Below are 22980 nucleotides of genomic sequence, written 5' to 3'. Positions count from 1 at the left end.
AACTAAAGGGGTAATGGGTAGTTAGAATTTTCAAAAAAATATTTTTTTTTGCATTTTCGTTAAGTATAATATCTTAAAAATTTACTCTGACAAATAACAAAAAGAGCTCGGGCACTTCAAAGCAAAGAGGCAAACTTTAAACGGGTTTTTCTCAAAACTATGTTTTTTGAACTGGTGACAACTGTAACTCGAAAACCGCTCAATAGATTTTAATAAAATTTATACAGCTTTTAGAATACATAATAAACTCGGGCTTGATCGAAGAAGATTTTTTTTTCAAAAATTTCGATGTTTTAAGACGAATTAACTGTTGATTTTTTTCCCAAAAATTTCTTGAGGCCGCCATTTTGTTAATTTTTGAAAAAAAAAAAATAAATAAAATCCTTCGATCAGGTCTGGGATTATCTATTTTTTTTTCTCCGATTGATTTTGGATGACTCTCCAAGGACTTATGGTTGTACCTTTTTTGGAACTGGGTCAACACAAACAGCTATAACTTTGAAAATATAATTTTTTGTTTTTGAAGTTTTCGTGACTTCAAGTCAACACATTCTAGAATAATGCAATATTACTACTTTTGTAAAATAACACGATATAATGCAAAAAAAAAAAAAATACTGGAAATTATCAGTTTTTCGTGCCTCTGACTCTTAAGCGCATTCGTTTATTTTTAGGAGCTGTTCGAAATGATTATAATTTTAAAGTGAAGTCCTCCACTTCCGTAATATGTTACAAGTGTAGTTTTTTCGCCTCATTTGGTTTTATATTTAAATAAGATCGTTTTCTCAAACTGTGTGGTATGCATCTATCGCAACCTAATGGGGTTTTTTATGTCACTAACTTTATCTCAATCACTGGTATGGCTTAAAGATATGCGGATTAATTCATATATTACGTTTTATTGTTTGCTACAACTTTTTGAGTACCTTGCTAGTAATAATGCATTGTTGTAAAAGGTGCCACAGTGCGTATGATTGACATTTTGTGGTACATCTATGAAATAAGTGCCAGTTTCCCGCTCTAACCATATTTTTCCTCAGCAAAAAGTTTTACAAATAATTTTTCTATTTCTTTCACTTGCAGATTCCCATTTTCCATCGTGGTTTTCATTAGGCAAAACGTCAGCGTGTTGTAAATCAAACGTCAAAACCAATGTTGGGTAAATTCACTTCGAATCATGTGCAGGTGTATCATCAGTACTCGCGTACCGTCTCACTGAAGAAGCCAAAGAAGGTAACATTTACACACACACACCCATACACATATATATTTTTATACATATTTACACATAATAACGGCATATTGTGAAGTTTTTATGCCACAAACCACACGAAGTTGCCTGTGAAGCAGGATGCGACTAAAAAACATTAACTCTTAATGTTTGTCCGAGCGGTAAAAGGTATTTCATTGTATTAAAAATCCGTCATTATCTGCGTATATTTTATTAACCTTAAAAAAATCAAATTAAACAATAACAATAACAACGTTTGTGGTGCGTAAACGATTTAACATATTTACTAAAAAATTAAAAAAAAAACACGAAAAAATTGAAATTTATAGCAAAAATGTTTCTGTGTTGAAATTGTGTTTTTTGTCACTTTAATGACTACTCAAGCGCTTAAAAGCGTGCACTTTTAAATGTTATGTAAGCGAGAAAGAGTAAATACTGAAAAACATTGTGCATTGTGTGTTGCTGAAAAACACGTGTTTTTGTTAATTAACTCATACAAGCAGTTGTGTTGTCCTCTACGCTTCTTTTATGCGTGAATTTTACTAACAAGCGCGCACGAGGTGCGACACTGCGTATGCGTAACATTTAATTAAGTGCAGGACGAGTGAAAAAATGTGAAGAAAAAATATTTAAAATTATTTAAAGAGTGCTGCAATATTTTTACAATGGCGAAAGAGCGCTTGGTACAATGTACGATGATACCTGTAGTGTGCTACGGAGAACTGTTTCAACGTTTTTACTTGGAGTTACGCTAATTTGTGATAATTTGCAGAGAGAAAGGCAATAAATATCAGAGAATATTGCCCGAAAAGATGAATATTATTTAAAAATACAGCGTTATGGAATAATATGCGGACATTTGGAGCTGAAAGACACTTGTTTGTTTTGAAGGCCACTTCAACTTGCAGCAAAAACAATAATTTGGGGCATGCAACACGCCGTGGTGCTCGAAAATAGAGTTAAAAAAATTAAAATTGATTGGAAATTTCAATTTATTTTCTTATATTCGACGAATATTGGCAAAGTATTGTTTAAAAATACAGCATTGGATAGTAAAATGTTGAAAAATAATTATTTTTTTCTTGCAACAATGGTTTTTTGGCATTCAAACCGCCGCCGAGTATGAAAATATAACAATTTTATGCTTGAAATAGCTATTTGTTTCAAGGACTGCTTCAACTTGCACCGCAAATATTTTTCAGGACTAGTAACCTATGTGATATTTTGAAATATTATTTTCTAGGACTCGTAAGCTCTCGTGGAATTTCGAAGTAGTGTTAAGTAAAATTAAAATTGCTTCAAAAAATTTATTTTTTTTTTTAAATTACTCTGATATAGTGCAATGCTTGCAAAAACTATACATGGAGCTAAATCCAATTAACACAGGACATGGAAACATAAGCGTGCAACCTGTCTGCAACGCGCTAAAAATTACATATATACCCACACACATGCAATGAAATCTCTTTTTCCACATGCGACACCGCGTCTAGTTTTTGCACACACCCCAAATTCCACAGTAAAACTACTCAACGTGAAATTACCATACCTTGAACTCATTTTCCATTTCGTTTTTTGCTTTCGTTACTCGTTGCCGCTGCGCATTCGGCGTAAAGAACTGCCACACAGACATGCCATAAAGCACACAAACGCTGCGTCGGCTACCAACTGCAACAGAGGTACTGAACAGGAGCGCAGAACACGCGTGTGAAGGAGCGCAAAACAGAAATTAGAAGAAAAAAATTACAAAAAACAAAAAGGAAGCTGCTAAGTAATCAAACGACGAAGCACAAAGCAAAGCAGACAGCGCATACGACGAAACTAAATTAACACTGTAGGTGCAACACAGCTCAAAACAACGTACAACGTCAATTCACGCACACACCCAACATACTCCGTCGCATGCAAATCGCCTCAGCGGCATACATAATTGTTGTTGTAGGCTGATAGTCGCTTGCGACGTGTCATCAACTTCGTCACCAACAACAGCATCAGCTCAATAATCAGCGGCAGCGTCAACACTCATCGCATACAACAACACCAACAACAACCGCCTTACTAGGCTCGCTTCTGTGTGTGTGTGTATTAGTGTTGGTGCGCACGACAAGTCGCTGCAAAGATTCCGCAATATTCGGTGCTTTGGCGTTGGAATATGTTGAAGCAGAAGCGACAGGCAAAACAGAAGCCAAAAGCAAAGCCGGTAAGCATTGTTCCCAAATGTAGTTTGAGTAGTAGTGCAATGCGACATGCAACCTGCAACAAAAATATCCTTATATATATATATATATATTTACCGTATGCCACCCTTTATTTATATTTGCTACAATTTGAAATCCCTACCTCCTTCCTTACCCACACACACCACACATAAACTATCACATATATATACACTGTCACACTTTCCCCTATATACAGCTACTAGTTTTTTATTTACACTATTTTTTGCACTTTCGCTTTGTTGGCAGTTTCGTCGCGCGTAGCCATGATTTGCCAATGCTTACAAAAAATCCAAAAACCAAACTGAATCTGTACACTTCTTTATACACTAGCTACTGCTGCCTACTATACTACTTATGTATAACTACACCTTGATTGCTTTTATAAATACACACTATATACTTGCATAATTACATAAATACTTTTGCATATGACTCTTATATAAACTCTTTTCTCCACTTTAGTCTTCTATACTTGCAGAACATTATCATGAGTTACTAAGATTTGCTAAATTTTATTACATATAAACTTTATAATTATACATACTTATATACTATATCACATATAAATATTGCATTTACATTGAAAAGTATCTACTTAATCCTTTCATTTATATACGACTAACCTATTACTAACCTATTCTATACCAATCCATCCATCCATTTTTTTCATTTCTCTTATCACTCAACTACTTTTAGCGGTTAACCCTTCATTTACTACTAATATTTCGTTCACGTTGTTCCATAAACTCGAGTTTATTGCTTCTTTTGGAGTTTATCATACAATTTTACTACAAAAATGTGAAGTTGATAGGAAAAAACTCGCTTTTCGGTGTTTATCATTAAACACTACTACAAAAAAACTCGAGATTATTGTATCTTTTGGAGTTTATCATACAATTTTACTACAAAAATGTGAAGTTGATAGGAAAAAACTCGCTTTTCGGTGTTTATCATTAAACACTACTACAAAAAAACTCGAGATTATTGTATCTTTTGGAGTTTATCATACAATTTTACTACAAAAATGTGAAGTTGATTGCAAAAAACTACCCATTAACTCGCTTTTTGGTGTTTATCATTAAACTTTACTACAAAAAAACTCGAGTTTATTGTATCTTTTGGAGTTTATCATTAAACTTTTGTACTAAAAAGTGAAGTTGATTGCAAAAACCAAGTGGCTAACTCGCTTTCTGATGTTTATTTTTAAACTCTACTATAAAAAAGTGTAGTTTACCCCAAAAAAATTCCGTAACTCGCTTTTGGTGTTTATGGAAAAGAAACACTATTATGTCGCAAGTCGATGTCGATGAAGTACTTAAAACTTTGGCTTTAGTTTTTGCCTCTTAATTATTTGTTCGCAAACACACTTTTTCTGACAACAACATTTTCGAATTAAACCCAGAGTTTCTTAAACACCACTCTGAACATTTTTCGCTATTTGGCAAAAATATGAAACCTCTAACTATAAATTAATTTAATTCCAGCAATCTTCTAAATTTAAAATAATTTCAGAGTTAACTCAGAGTTTCTTAAACACCACTCTGAACATTTTTCTTAATTTTGCAAAATTAAAAACTGTCCATAAATTCAAAATCTTGAAATTGAGTTAAGACAGCTCACTGTCGTTCACCATCGTCCACAAAGCTGCTAAAAAACAAAACTTTCATATTTAACTCAGAGTTTATTAAGCACCTTAAGCTTATAATAAACAGGCGTTCAAAAACTCCGAATCTTAAACTCGAGTTTTGGCTGTGCACTATTACCTGGCACCTCAGGTAAATAATTTTCAAATTAAACTCAAAGTTTTTCAAACAACTTGATAAATATACTTCATAAATGTTCTTAAACTCGAGTTTATATCACATAGTGAGCATACGATTACATTATGTGTGTCAATTGTCTTAGTACCTAAATGTGGATTATTATGTCGCAACACTGGTCCTTTTCATAATAAAGTGGTGACTTCTTGTTTCAAGATAGTCTTTTACATAGCGATAAAACTTTCCACACTTAGAGTTAAATTTGGAAAATAGATTGTGGAAAATGCTGAAAAATATAATTGTTTGGTGGACTTCCAGGTTTTAATGACTTCTTACCGCTTTTCTACAAAGTTTCAGATTTGAGTTTATTACTGAAAATATCCTCGACCATATTTCTTATTATGTTTTATTTTTGATTCAGCAAACTTAGACTCTAACCCAAAATTAATAATTATCTTTGTAGATCAATTTCAAAAGCAGCGAAAATAAAGAATTATTTTGCTTTGACGGTATCTCTAATTTCGTATATAAAACAGGTTTAAACTTAGGTCGAGTCCCATTGAAAGTCGAAGAATACTTTGGTCGCTCTCTCACAACATGAAACTATTTGACTTTTATGGATGTAAATAATGCTTTAGAATCATGTTCCTGCATCTCTATGATTCTGTGGAGTTTCATACACCAATTTTTTATGAATTCACCGCACCTTCAGCACTTTTTAGAATCCGGTATCTTCTTACTCTAGCATACTTACTGTTCTGGAAGTTATTAGTACCATTTATCAATCATTTGAGCAACACTTTCTCTACTATCTATGCGTTAATAGTATTTTTTGGTTCAACCTAGCTGCTAATCATTCTTTTTTGAGACAGAGATTTCAAATCCAAATAATGGTATACAAAAGTGTATTCTACATTCTGGCGCACTCAAAAAACCTCAGTTATTTATTTAAATTACAAAAAAAAAAACTTATAAAACTTAAATAGAGATATTTGGATGTCATATTGTCACTACGATCTTCCCCCTGCGGGTAGGGTAGGAAACCGAATATACCCGCGGTAAGGCATGCCTGTCGTAAGAGGCGACTAAGATCCTGGCCGCCAGTCCAGAGTTGTGTGGAAACTCAACAGTTCAAATGTGAAGTTGCATTGCAAGCTGGTGCCGTGCACATAGTACGGTAGAGGTTTTAGATGGGCCTCGAACCCTACCAAGGAGGTTAGTGTGTCCATACCACACTGCCAATTGGTACTGAAAATGTTTACCCAGTTTTCAGGGCGCTGATTAGGATGTCATATTGTCACTACGATCACTAGTGTTTTTAATTTTGAAGATTCCACAGTGAGAGACATAATAATTCATATTGATAAACATTGATAAACAGATTATGACATCAACATTTTTCATTTTCTACCAATTCGATGCCATTATCTTCTCTATTATAAAAATTACTCTAACACTTTATCACATATACTTTTTATGTAATATAAAAAATTATATAATACATATGTACATTTCTCACTCCGCTATCATTACATCAAAAGCGGAGAGAACCTAGAACAGCCATTTTCGTTAGAAAGCGTATTAGAATACAATTAATGAAAAAACTCATACAAGGGTTACTCCTCTAACAAAAACAGCTGATTTGTATTTTCGCTCTTTTACAACATCACTACCATAACTATCTCTCTCTCTCTCTCATCACATTTACAAGAATATCATTACCAAAACTCTCTCTCATCACACTTATAAGAACAATTCACTTGCTACTATTCTAACAACCAAACTGCTTTTATTATTTTGCTCTCTACTCTGCCGTTTGCCGTCTCTCTCTCTCTAACGTTGCACATTGATAACGTCATATGTTGGTATTAGAGCGCGCAAAACAGCTGTCTATTTGGCTGCTCTAGTTTACAGTTACTCTCTTTAGTACTAATAAAATGATTAACCTGTAATTAAGTAGTGATTTATTATGCATTTTATCTATTGATTATAGTAATTAGTAATAAATAATTCGAATATGTCAACTCTGCCATTGCTAAGTGTAGACTACTTTTAGGCGTGTTGTGAAATTAATGATGAATTGTGGTGTTGCAGTATTTGGTATGATTTGTAAGTAGTAGATAGCAGTAATATTTAGTAGATAACGCTAAATAGTAGTATATAATGCTATTATGCCTTTATGCTGACCTTATATAACTGTATTAGTTGTCTTAAGTGCTTAGTGCGAATTTATTTATAATTTGTATGCCAAATAAATATGCATTCGAAAGTAAAAATATGGAAAAGCAACCCAGCAGCGTTGTAATAGATTTTAAAATAATTTTTAAAATATTTTTTGAATTATTTAGTATTATTTTTATTGTATTTATTGATTTGCGCGGTTTCATACACATAAATATATATCACTGAAAAATCCCCTCTTAATGATTTTGTTGAATATTACAATTATACACATGTAAATATACACACATATTCGCAACTGTAGTGGTATACAAGTCTAATAAGATGCCAGAATGCCAAGCAGGCGGGCGGCAGACTCAGCTCCATGTGGAAGAAGCACGTTTACTTCAATGTGACCACACTCTATGCGACCTACGTAAGTATAAAAACGGCGAGAACACATACACACATATGTAGTATATCTCAGTGTGTGTGTGTGTTTGTAGAAAAATGATAATAACACGAGAAATAGCTAAGTTCAAAAGCAGAAGAAAAAAAAAAACAGAAAAAATGTGGCATGTGGCTGTGCAACGCCTGAAAATACCGCATAGCTGCTTACCCACACACATATGGGTTTATGTAGCTGTATGTATACACACTTTTCATGGAAAATATTGTTAAATTATTAGTTGTTTTGTAGCTACTATGTTGTATATATGTACATATATATGTATAAAGGTGTGTGCACATGGGAAACCCAGCTGAGCTATTTATGCGAAAATAGACACACATACACGCAAATGTATATAAGCCACAAATACACATGCGTATATATAATATGTATACACAGATTTTATGTTAATACATACATATGTACATAAATCGTCAAATCTTAGTCCATTTGGCGTAGCATTTTAATGAATTTGAAGTAATTATAATTTGCATTTGTTAATAAAGCAAATATTTGTGCAGAATATGTGGAAAATGTCATATGTATACCGTTAGCTGTTTATGTAGTAATTAAAGCTATATTATTTCAATGCCAATGTAATTATTTTGCAATTATTTGCAACGTTTATATATTTAAGGAAAACGAGATTCATAAATTCCCTTTTTTGCTAGAGCTTTTTACGTAGGCAGTAATTGTTGTTGGGCTTTTAGCTGTAAATTTTGCTAAATATATTTGTTATATTGTATTTTTTAGCATTAAGTAAAATATATGTAAGAAAATTATATGATTTGTAGATAAGTTATTATTAAAAAGAAATTTATATCAAAGCGTTGCCAACACTGGCTGGCCAAATTGAAAATAACCGCTCACATTGTTATTGTTTCTAAGTTTGATTTTGTTCTTTCATTTAAGTGGCTTTATTGAGAACGAGTTTACAAAATTTTCCAGAAAACAAAAAAAAAAAACGTTAACTTCGGCTTCACTGAATCCTTCACCTTTCTTAATTTTCCTTACTTTGATTTTGATCGATCAGTTCGTATGGCAGCTATACGTTATAGTGATCCGATTAAAAAAATTGTATCGGAGATTGCAGCGCTGCCTTGAAAAATAATCCAAGTCACATTTGGTGAAGATGTCTTTTCAAATGAAAAAGTTTTCCATACAAGCACTTGAATCCGATCGTTCAGTTTGTATGACAGCTATATGCTATAGTAGTCCAATAGAGTCGGTTCTGACAAATTAGCAGCTTCTTGGGTAGAAAAGGGCGTGTACAAAATTTCAACTTGATATTTTAAAAACTGAGTGTTTAGTTAGCGTATATACTGACAGACAGACGGGCTTAATAAATCGACTCAGCTCGGCGCGCTGATCATTGAAATACATATTTTATAGGATTTCCGATGTTTCCTTTCAAATGTTACAAACTGTGTCATTTTTCCGCATAGTCATACTCTTAATTTTCAGCTGTTAGGTTAGGATTAATTGTCGCTCCAAAGGCAAAGTAGGATCACTCTTATGCAGCTGTGAACGCTGGCTCTTTATTGATCTCGTAACTCTTAGATCTGGATAACGAAACCCTTATAGCTCGACGAAGCGCTTTGAGCCTACCATAAATGTGCTGAAGTGCTTAATATTAAGCTCAAATTTCGTCCGACAAGATTTGTAACCTCATCGCATGTGTGCTTATAGGGTAGGTAGAATATGTATCATGTGATGAACCTTCTTAAAAGCAAGTAATACAGATGACTTCTGACGTTCCACTTTGGGTCAAAAGGATATCGTAGGCTACAACTTTTTTTGTTACAACAAGTTAGCTTGATTTGATGCTTCTGATAAAGAGATCATACTCTGGTCTAGTATTGCTTCACACCTTTTTTTTGAAGGAAGTTGTATTTCGGAGCAGCCTGCTTGTTGGATAGAAGTCACTTCTCCTGTTTTAGTCTAATCGATAAGGTCCCCTTCTGGAAGAAATTATGTGGAATGCGACTTCGCTCTTAAAATACTATAAAAAAACATGCGGCGACTTCTTCATATTTATAATGTTGCAACATGTTGGTATAAAGCATAAAAGGAGGACAAACTTATCCTTTTTTATCAAATTATATTTCTTATTATTTTTCTCCTATTTTTTCTTTATTTTGGTTGCTTGTGTGTGATTACCTTCCATTAATCTGTGGTGAGCTCATGTAACAGTTTGAGATAGATATAGATATTATATACATATATATATGTAAATATATATAGTATATATAGCTGAAATCTGGACGTTTGACTGTTGGTCTTTCCGTTTGTCTGCTCAAGCGATAACTTGAGTAAAGTTTGAAATATTTTAATGAAACTAACAAAACGCATTCCTTGGCCTTCAAGGGCGGTTGCTATAGCGGATAGGCAGAATCAGACCATGGCCAAGCTTACAAAATGTCAAATGTGAGATACAAATTTGCAATTTAGAACTTTCTAAAAAGTGGGCGTGGTTCCGCGTGCTAATAGGTTTAAAGTATACATTTCACAAACGTCCAGGGTTTCGAAAGACTCAGTATAAATTGAACAGTGGGCGTGGCACATCCTCCATTTTAAGAAATATGAGACCGATTTCAAGCAAATTCGGTACGTCACATTATTCTGATGTTCTTATGTTGTGGTGTGAAAATGAATGGAAATTAGACTGCAAAGATACCTGCTTACCATGGTCCCAACTGATTTTTTATTTTACAGTATAAACGTTTATAAACTGATCATAGCGACCCTCCAACTTTTCGATATCATTTGTATAGCACGATTTGTCTTTTGCTTTAAAATATGGCTCAGTTTTGGCGATCAGCTCTTCATTTGACGAACAATTTTTTCCATCAAGAATTATCTTTATATCTAAGCATAGAAAATAGGCGCTAGGGGTCAGATCTGACTGAATTTATGGATTTTTTCCATCGTTTTCACTGACTTGTGACACTGTGCATTGTCTTGCTGAAGCTGCACTTTTCTTGAAATGCGACTGTTTTTCGGCGATTTCGTTCTTCACAACAGTTCAATAACGTCGCTGAAAAGTCGTTGTTGACGGTTGTTTCTTTTTGGTAGTCAAGGTAGTCAATAAAAATTATTGCATGCGAATCCCAAAATACAAACGTCGTAAGCTTGTCAGCCGTCTATTTCTTTGCAGCGGGTTCATCGTGTGCAGTCTACAGGGATGACCGTCGATTGGACTTCGTAGTGATGTTTCATCATTTGTCATATATCGACGCAAAAACTCGGGTTTCTTTCGCTTTCTCCAAACATTGCTCCGAATCATCAACTCGTCGTGTTTTTTTGAGCTCGCACGGCACCCACTTTGGACAAAGCTTTCTCATATGCAAATATTCGTGAACTATATGATGTAAACATTTAGTCTATATCTTTAGAATGGCTGCTATCTCGAACAACTTCACTTTACAGTCTTGTCAAATTATTTTGTGAACCTTTTTGATGTTTTCTTCAGTAGCAACATCTTTTGGGCTCCCACTGCGTTCGCCGTCTTCAGTGCCCATTTCACCACGACCCTTGATGGTTGATTTTCCTGAGACAGTGTCCGAAAACTCGCCACTAAGCCATGGCGTTGCTTCAGCTGTATTTTTTTCCTTTAAAAAACAATATTTTATCCACACGAAAAATTCCTTTTTATCCATTTTTTTCACAATAACAAAAATGGCTTCACTCAAAACGATATGATTTATCACCTATTAAGCCGACAGCTGTCAAATTTATACATGCGGCCTTTGAAGGTTAGGGTTAACATCTGTGTCAGGCCAGGGCCTTACAATTGACCTGTTACACCTTTACATGTTGATCAACACCTTTTTTGGTTGCTACAAGAAAAGGTTTTCAAAACTTTGTAATTGCATTAACTTAAAAACTTATCTACCTGTGAAAAAGAAACTACTGAGTCTTCATATAAAGTGATGAGTTGAAACCCCTGTTAAAACTAAACCTAAAACTTTTTAAGTTTTTTCGTGACTATAAAAAGTTTGCATGAATCTTGATCAATGGTATTAAAGTTTTGAGTACTCTAATGAGGTGAAGACTAACAACAAGAAAAGCACCACATTTAGGCGAACTGGAGCACAAGATTGAAGCTTTTAAATGGAGCCTTTAAAAATTTTCAACTTTTGTGGCAGCTAGAGCACTATTTTTTTTATTTATGAGTCCTGAATAAAGTTTTTTGCTGTTAATGTATTTCATATCATGTTTTTCTAAGAAAATTTTTGCCCATTTGTGGCTCACCTTCTAAAAATAGCAGTATGTGCGTATGCAATTATATTTCAATTAAAAAAAAAGTACAAAATTAAGCTAATCAATCAATAAAAAAGTCGGTACGCCACTCATATCACCATAACAGCTGATTAGCGAAGGCAAAACAAAGCCAATTTTTGATAAGCGATCGCGCTCCAATTTGGCTGAGAGCGAGACTTCACCTGCTCACCTGCAGTTCTACGAAATTCTCTCACGCTATTCTCAAACAATTTCACAACTGTTTGAAAATATATCTCTGATTATATGTCATTATTGGTCAATGAGAGCCATCAGCGCTGTCAATGCTCACGCACACCAGCTGCTGTCTGCTAGCTAAAATTCGATTACTCAAATCAACTCTGTCACCTTTAATCGCAAAAATGTTCTCCAGTGCATTTTGCTTGTTGTTGTTTTTCGCAAATATTTCGAATGTATGTGAGTGTGTGTGTGTGTTTGTTTTTATTGGCAATTCGAATTGTATTGCGTTGAGTGAGTGAGTGAGCGTTTGTCACAGCGTTCGCTTTCAGTCTGTCAACGCAGCACTGGGAGTACTGAGCGTGTTGTGTTGTTGTGAGAAATGTGTATTTGCATGCAAAACTTTTCATCGACTTTCGCGTTCAAGTAATTTGTTTAATCCTCAACTTTTCGCTTTTTCGCTTTTGTTTTTGTGTCCGTCCACTTTTCACGTGCCGCGCCGCGCCACTTTTTAGCATGTTTACGCTCACTTTCGCAGCCAACATCCAATTAACGGCACAATAAACGAAATTCCGCTCAAATAAAAAATAATCCACAAGTGGCCGGCCGCCACAGTTTGGCCAACAGACGCTGCAGAATGTTCTTTCACACCAATTGGGTATTTGTAAGTAATTAAAAGCGTTTAACTAGCGCTAAAAACATAAGTACTTGGTATTTATATTGTGTGTGTGGGGAAATAATTTCGAAACAAACACTAATTCGCAATTTAATGAGTATTCGTACATTTCGTATTTGTGTGTCTGTATGTTCATTAGGGTGGTCCGAAGAATATACAAAAATTGATAATTTTATAGTATGGTCTCTTAAACGCCACTATGTCATCCCAGAGTATATACATATGCATATATATAATATTTATATCTTCCATAAATTTAGTGATTAATTGATGCCGGTTAAGAGGTTAGGCTAGGTTAGAACCAAAGCCAGGAAGCCAAATTTTTTCTGGGTGTATAGATAAATGAATTCAAGAAGACCTCTACCACTAATAGGGATTTTAGGAACATGTGACATCTGGAAGCAAAAACGAGATCTTAATATAAACTGAGATAAAAATTTTAAGAGTCACTTTTGCATTCGGTTCTCCTTCACTCCTCATACGACCGCTATTATCGTCAAAGTACAAAGCTGCAACAAAATCCTCAAGCGAGAAGCGCCTAAGAAAAGAACAAAGAAAAATTGTGGGTAACTTACAAGGCAATCGGTCGGCCGGTTCTTAACTACGCCACACCAATGTTGTCGCCTGGATGCAGTGAAACGCAGACGAGGAAGCTCTAAACTTGTCAGAATAGTGCACTCCGAGGTATAAGGGGAAACCGCTTCATGATTCCGATTGAATGTCTACACAGTAAGGCCCATATGCTCCCAGTTAAGGAACATAATGAACTCCTCTCCAAGTAGCTTTCGTAGAAACCATTCCTGCAGTTGCCTGCTTGAAGCGGAACTGCCTGCTAGGAATATCAGGAGATCTTTTCTTAACTACGTCGACGACATAAGACAATACTCGACCAGACTTCGGACGCACTTACCGCCATCCACAATGGAGCCATAAACACCTCCACCGACTCTCTCTCAGTGAGTGGCTTTCTTGAAGTCAAACCACCGGGAAATTAGAGTGCCCTCGCGTAGCTTCGTTTCGGTTACTGTAGTATGTTAAACTCCTACTAATCGAGATATCCTATATATGTCCTGTGTGCAATGAGTCTTCCACCTCTTTGCATGCCCCACTAACCCTACTCATCTGACACCCCTCTCCCTTTGGTCCGACGCCGTCGAAACAGCACGTTTCTTGAGCCTACCGTTGGACGACGTCGACGGCTACTTAACTAATCCTTACCATTCTAAGGGGGATTAAGTACCCGAAAAAAATGAAATAAAAATCTTAACCTCTTAAGCGGTGTGAGGCAGAGTTAAAATTCGGACCACCCTAATGTCATCATTCGGAATCGAGCTGGTTATGCTTGTTCCTCCTCTATCCTCTACTCTCCGTGTAAATTTTAATTTTTTTAACATTTAAGTACCACCCTAATATACAATAGTTATAACTGTGCACAGCGAGTTGCTGGCAGTGGTGTTGAGATAAAATAATAATGCCAACAAGCAAAGATAAATACGAAATTTATGACACGCAAACTGGGGAACTTTGAGTGTATATTGAAAAGTAAATATATTATAGATGTATATATATGTATGTATGTTTTCTAATAGGAGTTTTGGGTATGTATGTATGTATGTGTGTGTGTATGGTCACTTCGCACTCACATTTTAGTTTTCGCGTTTGCCCTAAGCAACTTCTCGATCTCTTTTTGTCTGACTCAGCGCATTAATAATGCATAAATGTATATAAAAATACATACATATAAACACTTACACCCACGTGCAGCACTTGGCTTGTGCGTGCGCGCGTGTCTGTTAGCACTTATGTGACTTTGTGGCAAGCATGCTCTCACGAACTTGCCGCTGCCGCCAACAACTGTTGCTGAAAGTTTTGCTGTTCTTCAGCTTTTACTTTGATTGCCGACATTGTTGCTGTAATGTTCATAGTTTTTGTTGTTTGTTTTTGTATTTTGTTTTTGCTATTGTGTTTCATAGAGTTTGCAAATAAATCGATTGTGGTTTTTGTTGTTTTATTTTTCTAAAATTTTCTGTTGATAATTTTCCCATGAGAACGTGTTAATTAGCAATTGGTCATGCCACCTGCTATTACAATAATTATATTTGTGAGAAATTAGCAAGCTGAAAATTTAATTGGTGCTGTTAAAGTATTTTTTATTATAATATTCAGAAAGATTTTTCGAATAAAAGCCACTTAAAAAACTTTGTATATATTGTATATTTGATGGCAACCTTGGTGTCAATTTTTTTTATTAATTTTTTTTTGTTAATACCATTAAAAATCGATTTTAACTCTAGCAAAAATAACAAAGTTTAATATTTTCATACTTAAAAATAGAGGTGGCAACCCTTTGAAATTTATTACGATATAATATATGTATATGTATTTAAATATATTTATGTACATATGTCATTTGGTGTCGAATGGCTCCTAGTAATAAATTTTTAAAATAATGTTAATTCGATTTAAAGTACAGTAGTCTGATGGAGTACCAATATTACTCTTTTAAGAATTTATGTTAACATTTTCAAGTGATGTGGCAACTCTATAAATATTATAAAACGTCAACTGTGTAAATTTATTGCTTTTTTAGTCTTTTGTTAATCTTCTTTTATTTGTTGTTCTAATTATTTAACTCATATATTAAATTTTTTTAAATATTGGCAACTCTGTTTTGGGGCACAAAATTTAGGCGGGCTAAAAATTATGGCCGAAAAATTCGTCCACTTTAACTGATGTGCGTTTTTTATTTTTTTTTAGTTGCTTTCATAATTTCAAGTTAAGTGGCAACTCTATATATAATATATACATATCTATATAATTTTTCGCAATTTCTTCCAATATTGAACTACTATTATTACAAGTGACAATAAAAGTATATTAATTTTACTCATTGGAAATTGACAGATAGTTGGCAACGCTATGGTGATGTAATGAGCGCCAAATAAGAATTTTTCGCCCAAGTTTTGAAATTTATATGATTTATGAAATCATTTTTGATGGAAATAGTGGTCTTTATTAAATTAAACCGCTTTTTGAAATTGTTATTGCAAAAAAATAAATTTTACTAAAAAAATATAAAAATCATAATTCTTAATAAGTGCAACGAATTCCTCTAATTCGTTTATTGCCCTATTTGCACTCCACTTAGCATACTTATTCTGTAGTATTTGTTTTGCTCGCAGTTTCTTATCTCAATGATTCGCCATGCCTTGTTGCGCTCAGCTTTAAACTGCACTTACTTCAAACATGTTCTCTATTGAGTTTCGCTCTTTGCTTTTATCTCTGTGATATCGTGCATTTACAATAGTTACGTATACGCCTAGGCAAATACATTCAAATAATTATTTTGTATGAATGCCAGATATTGTGTGAGTAGAAAGAAGTATTTATGTTCTCTGTTTATGATATTTTCATTTCTTTTCTGCTCTGACACTCTCGCCGAGAGTTGATTCATAACAACAACTGTTGATAATTGAAAATATACAACGAAAAATATTTTACAATTATTTTATGAATGTTTTTGAGCTCTAGAATAAAAGGAAGTAAATAGGCAAACGATAAAGAGAATGTTAAAGAGTAAGCTTTGAAAACCCAGCTCTTTTGGTTTGCTTGGTTTTAATGTTTATACTTTATAGCTATCAATGCTTTATCAATCTTTTAAACTGCGAAGAAATTATAGTGTAAAATTTAAGAAGAATGCGGGAACATTATTAACAAAGGTACATTTTTTTAAACTTGGCCTTAAGAGAAAGCAAAACCTCACTTCAGTGTTACTTAAAATTGCCAAAATTTATTGAAAAAAAAAAAATATATTTTATAAATATAGGTGAAAGGCTGTAGTCAGGCTTCTTTGTCCTAGATAAAGACTCTAAGATTCAGCTGCTGCTGTTACGTCCTTTGTGTTCATCGCATTTAGTTATTGATTAAACCTTCATGTTTACATGCAGAACTCCATCTCTGGATTTGGCGGCCTGCATTTCGAGAATAAGAAAAGGTCACTGAGAGCTAAAGGAAGTTAATATCTTGGCTGGGTGATGACTTTTTCTTGTGTTTCCTTGGAAAGCATATCTTTTGTGAGAACTCGTCCATTTTCTTAAAGCAAAAAAAAAGTAGCTCTTCGGACCCTTCACAGTCGGCAAGCGTTGTAATATACCCTGATAATAGTAATGGTATGCTTGATAATGGTATGCCTTTTCTGCCAAAAATGTGTTAAATCGAGTCAATACTTTCTTTCGCTTCCATATACGAAATATAAAAATTTTCAAACTTCCAGCTGACTTTATGCCGCATTTATCGGCGAATATATAACTTATCTGAATTAAAGGTATCTTAATGAAATCGGAAGAGCTCAGGATTTGCAAACCTGTAGCTGAATTTATACCGTTTATATTGTTACGGTATTAAATATTCGGTTCCACCCAAGCTTACCACTTCTTTACATATTTTTTCCTATCGAATGGCTTTAGGGGGTAACTATATATCGCTTTTTGGTTCTAGCTCTTGATATCTCGATTTTTACAGATATTTCTAAAGAGCATCTTATTTTTAACATTTCCCACTTTTCTCCTCTTTGATTTCTTATCTATGATGTTGTTGTTGTAGTGACAAAAAACATTCCTGAAGTAATTTCGAGGAATGCAGCCGAGCTGAGAGCCCTGGGCCGCATAAAATTTCGTGTTCGTTCCGGTTACTTAGACCCGACTGACATGAATATTATCAGGATAATATGCCTTATTCTGCTCCACTCTACTTCAAGGTCTTTCTTCAGGTCGTGTTTGTTAGAGATCTCACGCTTTCGAATTTTTATTTCAAGTTGATGCCACAGATACTCGATAACATTCGTATCCGGCGGCTACGTGGGAGGTATTTAATAATAGCATTTATAGAGTGTCCATGACCTTTCATGAAATGAGTTTTATTTTGGGTCGTTGTACGCGTACTTAGGACTTGGTATTCTTTTGAGAATATCTATCTAGCCATACTGGTTTATAATATCGTCGATAAAAAACGAATTACCGACCCCGTGTACGGACATGCAGCCTCACACCATCACGTGTGCTCCGCCATGTGACAGTCGCACGCAAATTAGCTACGTCCATCTCCTTATTTCGTTTTATCGACACTGTCTATTTGCCATCTGATCTAAATATGTTGAACTTTAATTCATTCATAAAAATAGTGTCATTCTTGAACTCGTTCGGCTTGGATTGGTACTCAAGAGCAATTGTAATTGTTTGCTTTATTGCGTTTATTAAAAAATGACGTGTTGGGAGAAGTTCTTCCATGAAAATCGTTTATACGGCGCACTTTTCTTACTGTTGAAAACTTTTGACTTTTTTTTTTCGAATACATTTTAAGCTCGTTGCTGATTTTTGGGGCTGATTTTCTAGGGTTTTCTTTCACTGGACGTTTTATCCATTTCTCGTCATTAGAGGACAGCTTCTTATTCAACCGGGTTTTGACTTTATTTAATATTCTACTGTTTTTGTAATGACTTATGATGTACTGAATGGTGCTGCGAGTTCTGTTCATTATTTCTGCAATTTTGCATAATTTTTTCCTCTTTTATGAGGGTGTATTACCAATTCACGGCCTTCCGGAGATGTTTGCTTCATTTTGCTAAATTTTAATGCTGAAAACTTTGAAAGCTTTCAAAAAAAGAAGAAATATCGCTGTAAATAACTTCAAAGGCAAAATCCGTACACATTCAATTCTAAAAATCGTGGGTTTCCCTGAAATCTCTTGCAAATAATCAGATGTACGATTTTAAGTGACATTCACTCTATATTTGGGATGAAGCTTTTGTCCAGTGCTTCGCTGAGTGTATGACCATACAAAAATATAAAAATGTGTTACTTCGTTATTGGATTTCTGAAAATTAAACTTTTTATTGGCTTCTTATATTTTTTGCGCTGGAATATGTATACAATTATTAACATGAAATTGTGGAGAGATTGCTCTCTTTCCTTTTTTTTCACCTTCTCACTAAATTTCCACGTTCAAAAGTGACTATTTTCTAATTACATAAAAAAAAACACAACAACAACTGCAAAAAGATTACTTCATTCAGCCATGCAATCACACACTTTTCGTATTTTATAAAAATAATTAAATGAATGACAAATAAAAAGAAAGAAATCAAGAAGAAACGCTGCCATGCTTTGTCTACGCCACAGTAGACATAACGGCGCGGCTTGCGCTCGCATTTCATTGGCTTTCATTTCGCGTTAATTGCGCTTTGTCATTCCTCCCTCGCTTTTCCTGGCATTTGTGTGTGTTTGTGTGAGTGTAGCGTTGAACACTGCAAAAGCTATGGAAAGTGAAGAAAAGACATCAAGAAACAAAAGAGAATTTCACGCAACATCGTCGCATTTGCTGGTTGAGAGTGGGAGAGCACGTCGCGAAATATCACTCTTCATAGATGAAATCTCCTTTATCTTAATTTTTATTTTTTCGCTTCGTCAGCCAAATTTTCCGCCACATTCAACGCGCTGTCTTCTAATCAGATTTTGCATTCTTTTGTTAAGCGTTGAATTAACTCCGTTACAATTGCCATAAATTACGCATTTAATGTTGCTTTGAAACTTTGGCATATTCAGCGAGGGCGAACTTGGTGCCCCCGCCCAATGTCCTTCGTCCTTTAAGTTGCTAATCAGCGGCGTAGAAGCATTCCTTGCAGATATGCGCCGTAATGTATGAGCAGCCAAATATGTATATGTTTGTGTGTGTGCGCGCATAAATTAATACGCGTTAATAGGCTGTGTGGCAAGGCTGTGTTGCAAGTTGCTCAACCGTGTTAATAGCAGAGAAGGGAGCGTTCGGCGTTGGCGCATGTTCAAGAGCTGACTGCGTTTCAAAATTAAGCGAAAGCAGATAAGCGCAGCAACAAAGCCAACTACCGAAACACGGACATACACACACAGCGAAGACACTCTCAAAGTCAGACACATTAAAAAGTATTCCAACTTTGCTGAATTGCAAAAGTTTTGCGCGGAAAAAGGCCTTGCAATGCGACAGTCAAACAGCCGAAGTTTATGTCTGTGCCTTTGTTGTTGTTACTCGTGTTGTCAGTACATGAAAGTAAATGGTTGCAACTTGCTGTGCTACTTTCCAGCTGCGGTTGGGCCGCCTTGAGCGTTTAACGCGCCACATTGCCACTTGTTTGCAGGCAGCTTGTTGCAACCGCTGTTGCATCTTCGCTTCTTCTTCTTCTTTTTACATTAGCTATCTAGGCGGCTCTATACTTATGCTTGTGCTTACAAAATGTATGCATAACTTTGAAACTTGTATGCCGTGAGTTTGAGCGGCTTCTGCATGCAAAATTGAGTCGGAGTTGTTCAAATGGCCCAGCAGGAAAAGTAGTGAATGTTTTCGCAGGTTTGTCTGGGTATAACATATAGGCAAAGTAATTAAAATGTTCCCAATATTAATAATTTTTCATTGATTTCTGATTCTTATTGCATCTGCTTGTTTAAAGCTTAACATTAAGTCATACATCTTAAATCAATGTAAACCCAAAAAAGCTCAATGTTGTGAGTAAGCTTTTTTGACAATACGTTGCTTTTTAGAAAGCTGGTAGATCCCTTCCTTTCCAATGGATTTGCTTACAGGATTGTACAAAGCATTAGCTAATGATTTTTAATGTTCCTGGAGTTTAAGTTCGTATATTCGCTGTACCCTTCCTATTTCTTCACTATTATAAGGATTTTTGTGAATATTTTCATTTCGAATGTACGATGATGAGCTCGTTATCACTGTAATGATTTTTGGTTGCATCCTCTGTATTATGTCAATCTAGATTTTGTTGTTGTAGGACAGAAAACATTTCTGAAGTTATATCGAGGAATAGTGTCGAGTTGACAGTCCTTGGCCAGATAAAAACCAGGTCCGTTTCGGTCACTTAGAGCCGACTATCGTGGGAACAGTTGCCCCACAGTAAAGTATCACACATCCAAATCGGCTTTATTATTGCATTTTAAAGCAAAAATTTCTTCTCAAGGTTAAGTTGAAAGAAATGTGTTATCCAAAAGTGGTTTTCAATACGTGCGACATTTGGTTATATCAGACAAAAGAACTACGCGATATCCGTCTCAAGGCTCCTTAATAAATGTTAAGTTAGAGACCTCTCTGACTTCAAAGAAGGTACTATTTTCAGGATTTATTCCTAAATGTCTATTTACTATATAATACTTGAAACTCGATTCTGAGTCAAAATAGCACTAGTTTTCTTTAACGGACATAGTTATAGCTTCAGACTCAGACTTTTTCAACAAACTGTGAAATTGTCCTTACATAGGTTCTCTGTTTGACCATTTGTGGTTTAAAAGTCAGGACGCAGAAATAGGTATTCTGTCAACAATTTCGAATTTACGGTCCAAAAAAACATATTTTTTTTTTAGAGAAGATACCTGCATATTGGTATTTTAGAACAAAAGCGCTCAAAGAATGGAGTCCGCTCTGCAAGCTCATATGTTGGATGTTCGTAAAAACGGTTTTAGCCGTAGCTTCTTTCAAAAAATATAGCCAGTTCTTCGGGGGACTTGAGTGAAGTTATGGTTTTGATTAACGGCCTGGTCAAACATTTTTGAATTACTAACTATTGACTTAGTTAGACTAATAAATTGTCGTCCCTATCTCCATTCTGGCTGCCAACAGGAAACGTTCTCAGCTCTGTAAGATCGGATAGTAATACACAGCCCCTGACCAAGAACTGAAGAGAGCTTGGCTCAAAACTCCTCATGCGCATAATGAACCTCCGGTGAAGAGGTCAAAAGATGCCGCCTTTAAATAAGCGTCCAGAACCTCTACCTGGGTTTCAAGTCAGACAGGATATAATCGGTTTAAACGTCAATCAGAGACCGTGATCATAAAGCCAGTTGTAGGTAATAGCTACGTCTAGGTCCTTGAGGTTATCCGTAGCAAGGTAAATCTTGAAGAAGCAGAGGTTAAGATCAAAATGGATCCGCAAAATAGGAGCCGGCCCCTACTAATGGAGCTGAAGACAGACTACAAAAGCCAGCTTCTGCGAGGCACTCAAGGTCAACCTTTATGAATCTGCACCTATAGTCGACTGTAAATCAAAGGTTACGATAGAAACTCTAGACCCCGACTCGAAGTAGTAGCAGGGACTCTAAAAGAAGTGCTACAGGACGCCATCAAAAACTTGACAATAAACATCACAGCGCCATACCTAAGCGTTTTTAACACTGTTAACTGGGATTGCTACGGTACATGTAGTCTCTCCGAAGCAAAGAGGCGCCTCGAAATCTAATTTGGCCTAACCTATGCCAATGTGTTGCTACCAGATTGTTTTGTTTTTCTCTTCCTTATTTCATCATTACTTACATACATTTCCTCTTTGCAGTATAACGGTAAAACATTTATGCAGATTCGCTTTAATCCGTTGGCAACTATCTGTGGTAGTGATTTATTTCATTGATTTACTCGTATGTCGTTGAAAACTCTAATTTGCAGTTTTTATATTTATTTTCATTTTTGTTGTTTTTGTACTTGCGCTTTTAATATAAAATTTTTGTTGCTCCAGAAGCCATAAATATTAGTCGTGTGCAAATTACTAGCGAAGTTTCGCTCGACGGTGCGTTGGTGTGTGTGTTGTTGTTGTTATACTTCTACCTATGTGTATATATGTATGTTAGTGAGTTGTTGTCATAGCGTTGAATGCTGAATTCAGTTTCCTGGCAACTATGCACTCTGTTTGCGTGGTGCAGGTTGCGGCTGTGTGCGTGTGAGTGACTTTAGGAGAGCATGTTAGTGCGTGTGTGTGAGTGTTTGTGAGTGTGGCTTATAGCACATTGTTTACAGCGGCTGGTAGCTAAGCCAACGACCGCGTTTGCTGTTTGTGTTGGTTGGCTGCGCGCATGTATGTGTGCTTGAGTGCTTGTGCATATGTGTGCCTTTGTTGTTGCCTCTGCGGCTGCTGTTCGTGGTGTTTACATACTTGCCATTGCTGCAACAATATTTGGTTGCAGCTGCCGCGTTGGCAGTTATGCTAGCCGCACGCTTAT

General features: G+C 35.4%; 1 protein-coding gene across 9 annotated transcripts in view; it reads left to right on the top strand.

Moving 5' to 3' along the window:
* LOC105221940 (transient receptor potential cation channel trpm) overlaps positions 1-22980 on the top strand; it is a 293914-nt gene that overhangs the window by 99773 nt on the left and 171161 nt on the right. For 4 of the 9 annotated variants that reach the window (XM_049451699.1, XM_049451695.1, XM_049451696.1 and 1 more), the window contains exons 1-2: positions 1093-1233; positions 2848-3431. In XM_049451699.1, the coding sequence (XP_049307656.1) occupies positions 3384-3431 (48 nt within the window). In that variant the 5' untranslated portion in view covers positions 1093-1233; positions 2848-3383. Of the gene's footprint in view, positions 1-1083; positions 1234-2847; positions 3432-7695; positions 7807-12563; positions 12944-22980 lie in introns of those variants that run through there. The other 5 variants (XM_049451694.1, XM_049451693.1, XM_049451698.1 and 2 more) reach the window with 3 other exon arrangements.

Source organism: Bactrocera dorsalis, chromosome 3 (assembly GCF_023373825.1).
Source record: "Bactrocera dorsalis isolate Fly_Bdor chromosome 3, ASM2337382v1, whole genome shotgun sequence".
Taxonomy (NCBI): Eukaryota; Metazoa; Arthropoda; class Insecta; order Diptera; family Tephritidae; genus Bactrocera; species Bactrocera dorsalis.
This window is presented reverse-complemented; position numbering and strand designations above follow the sequence as displayed.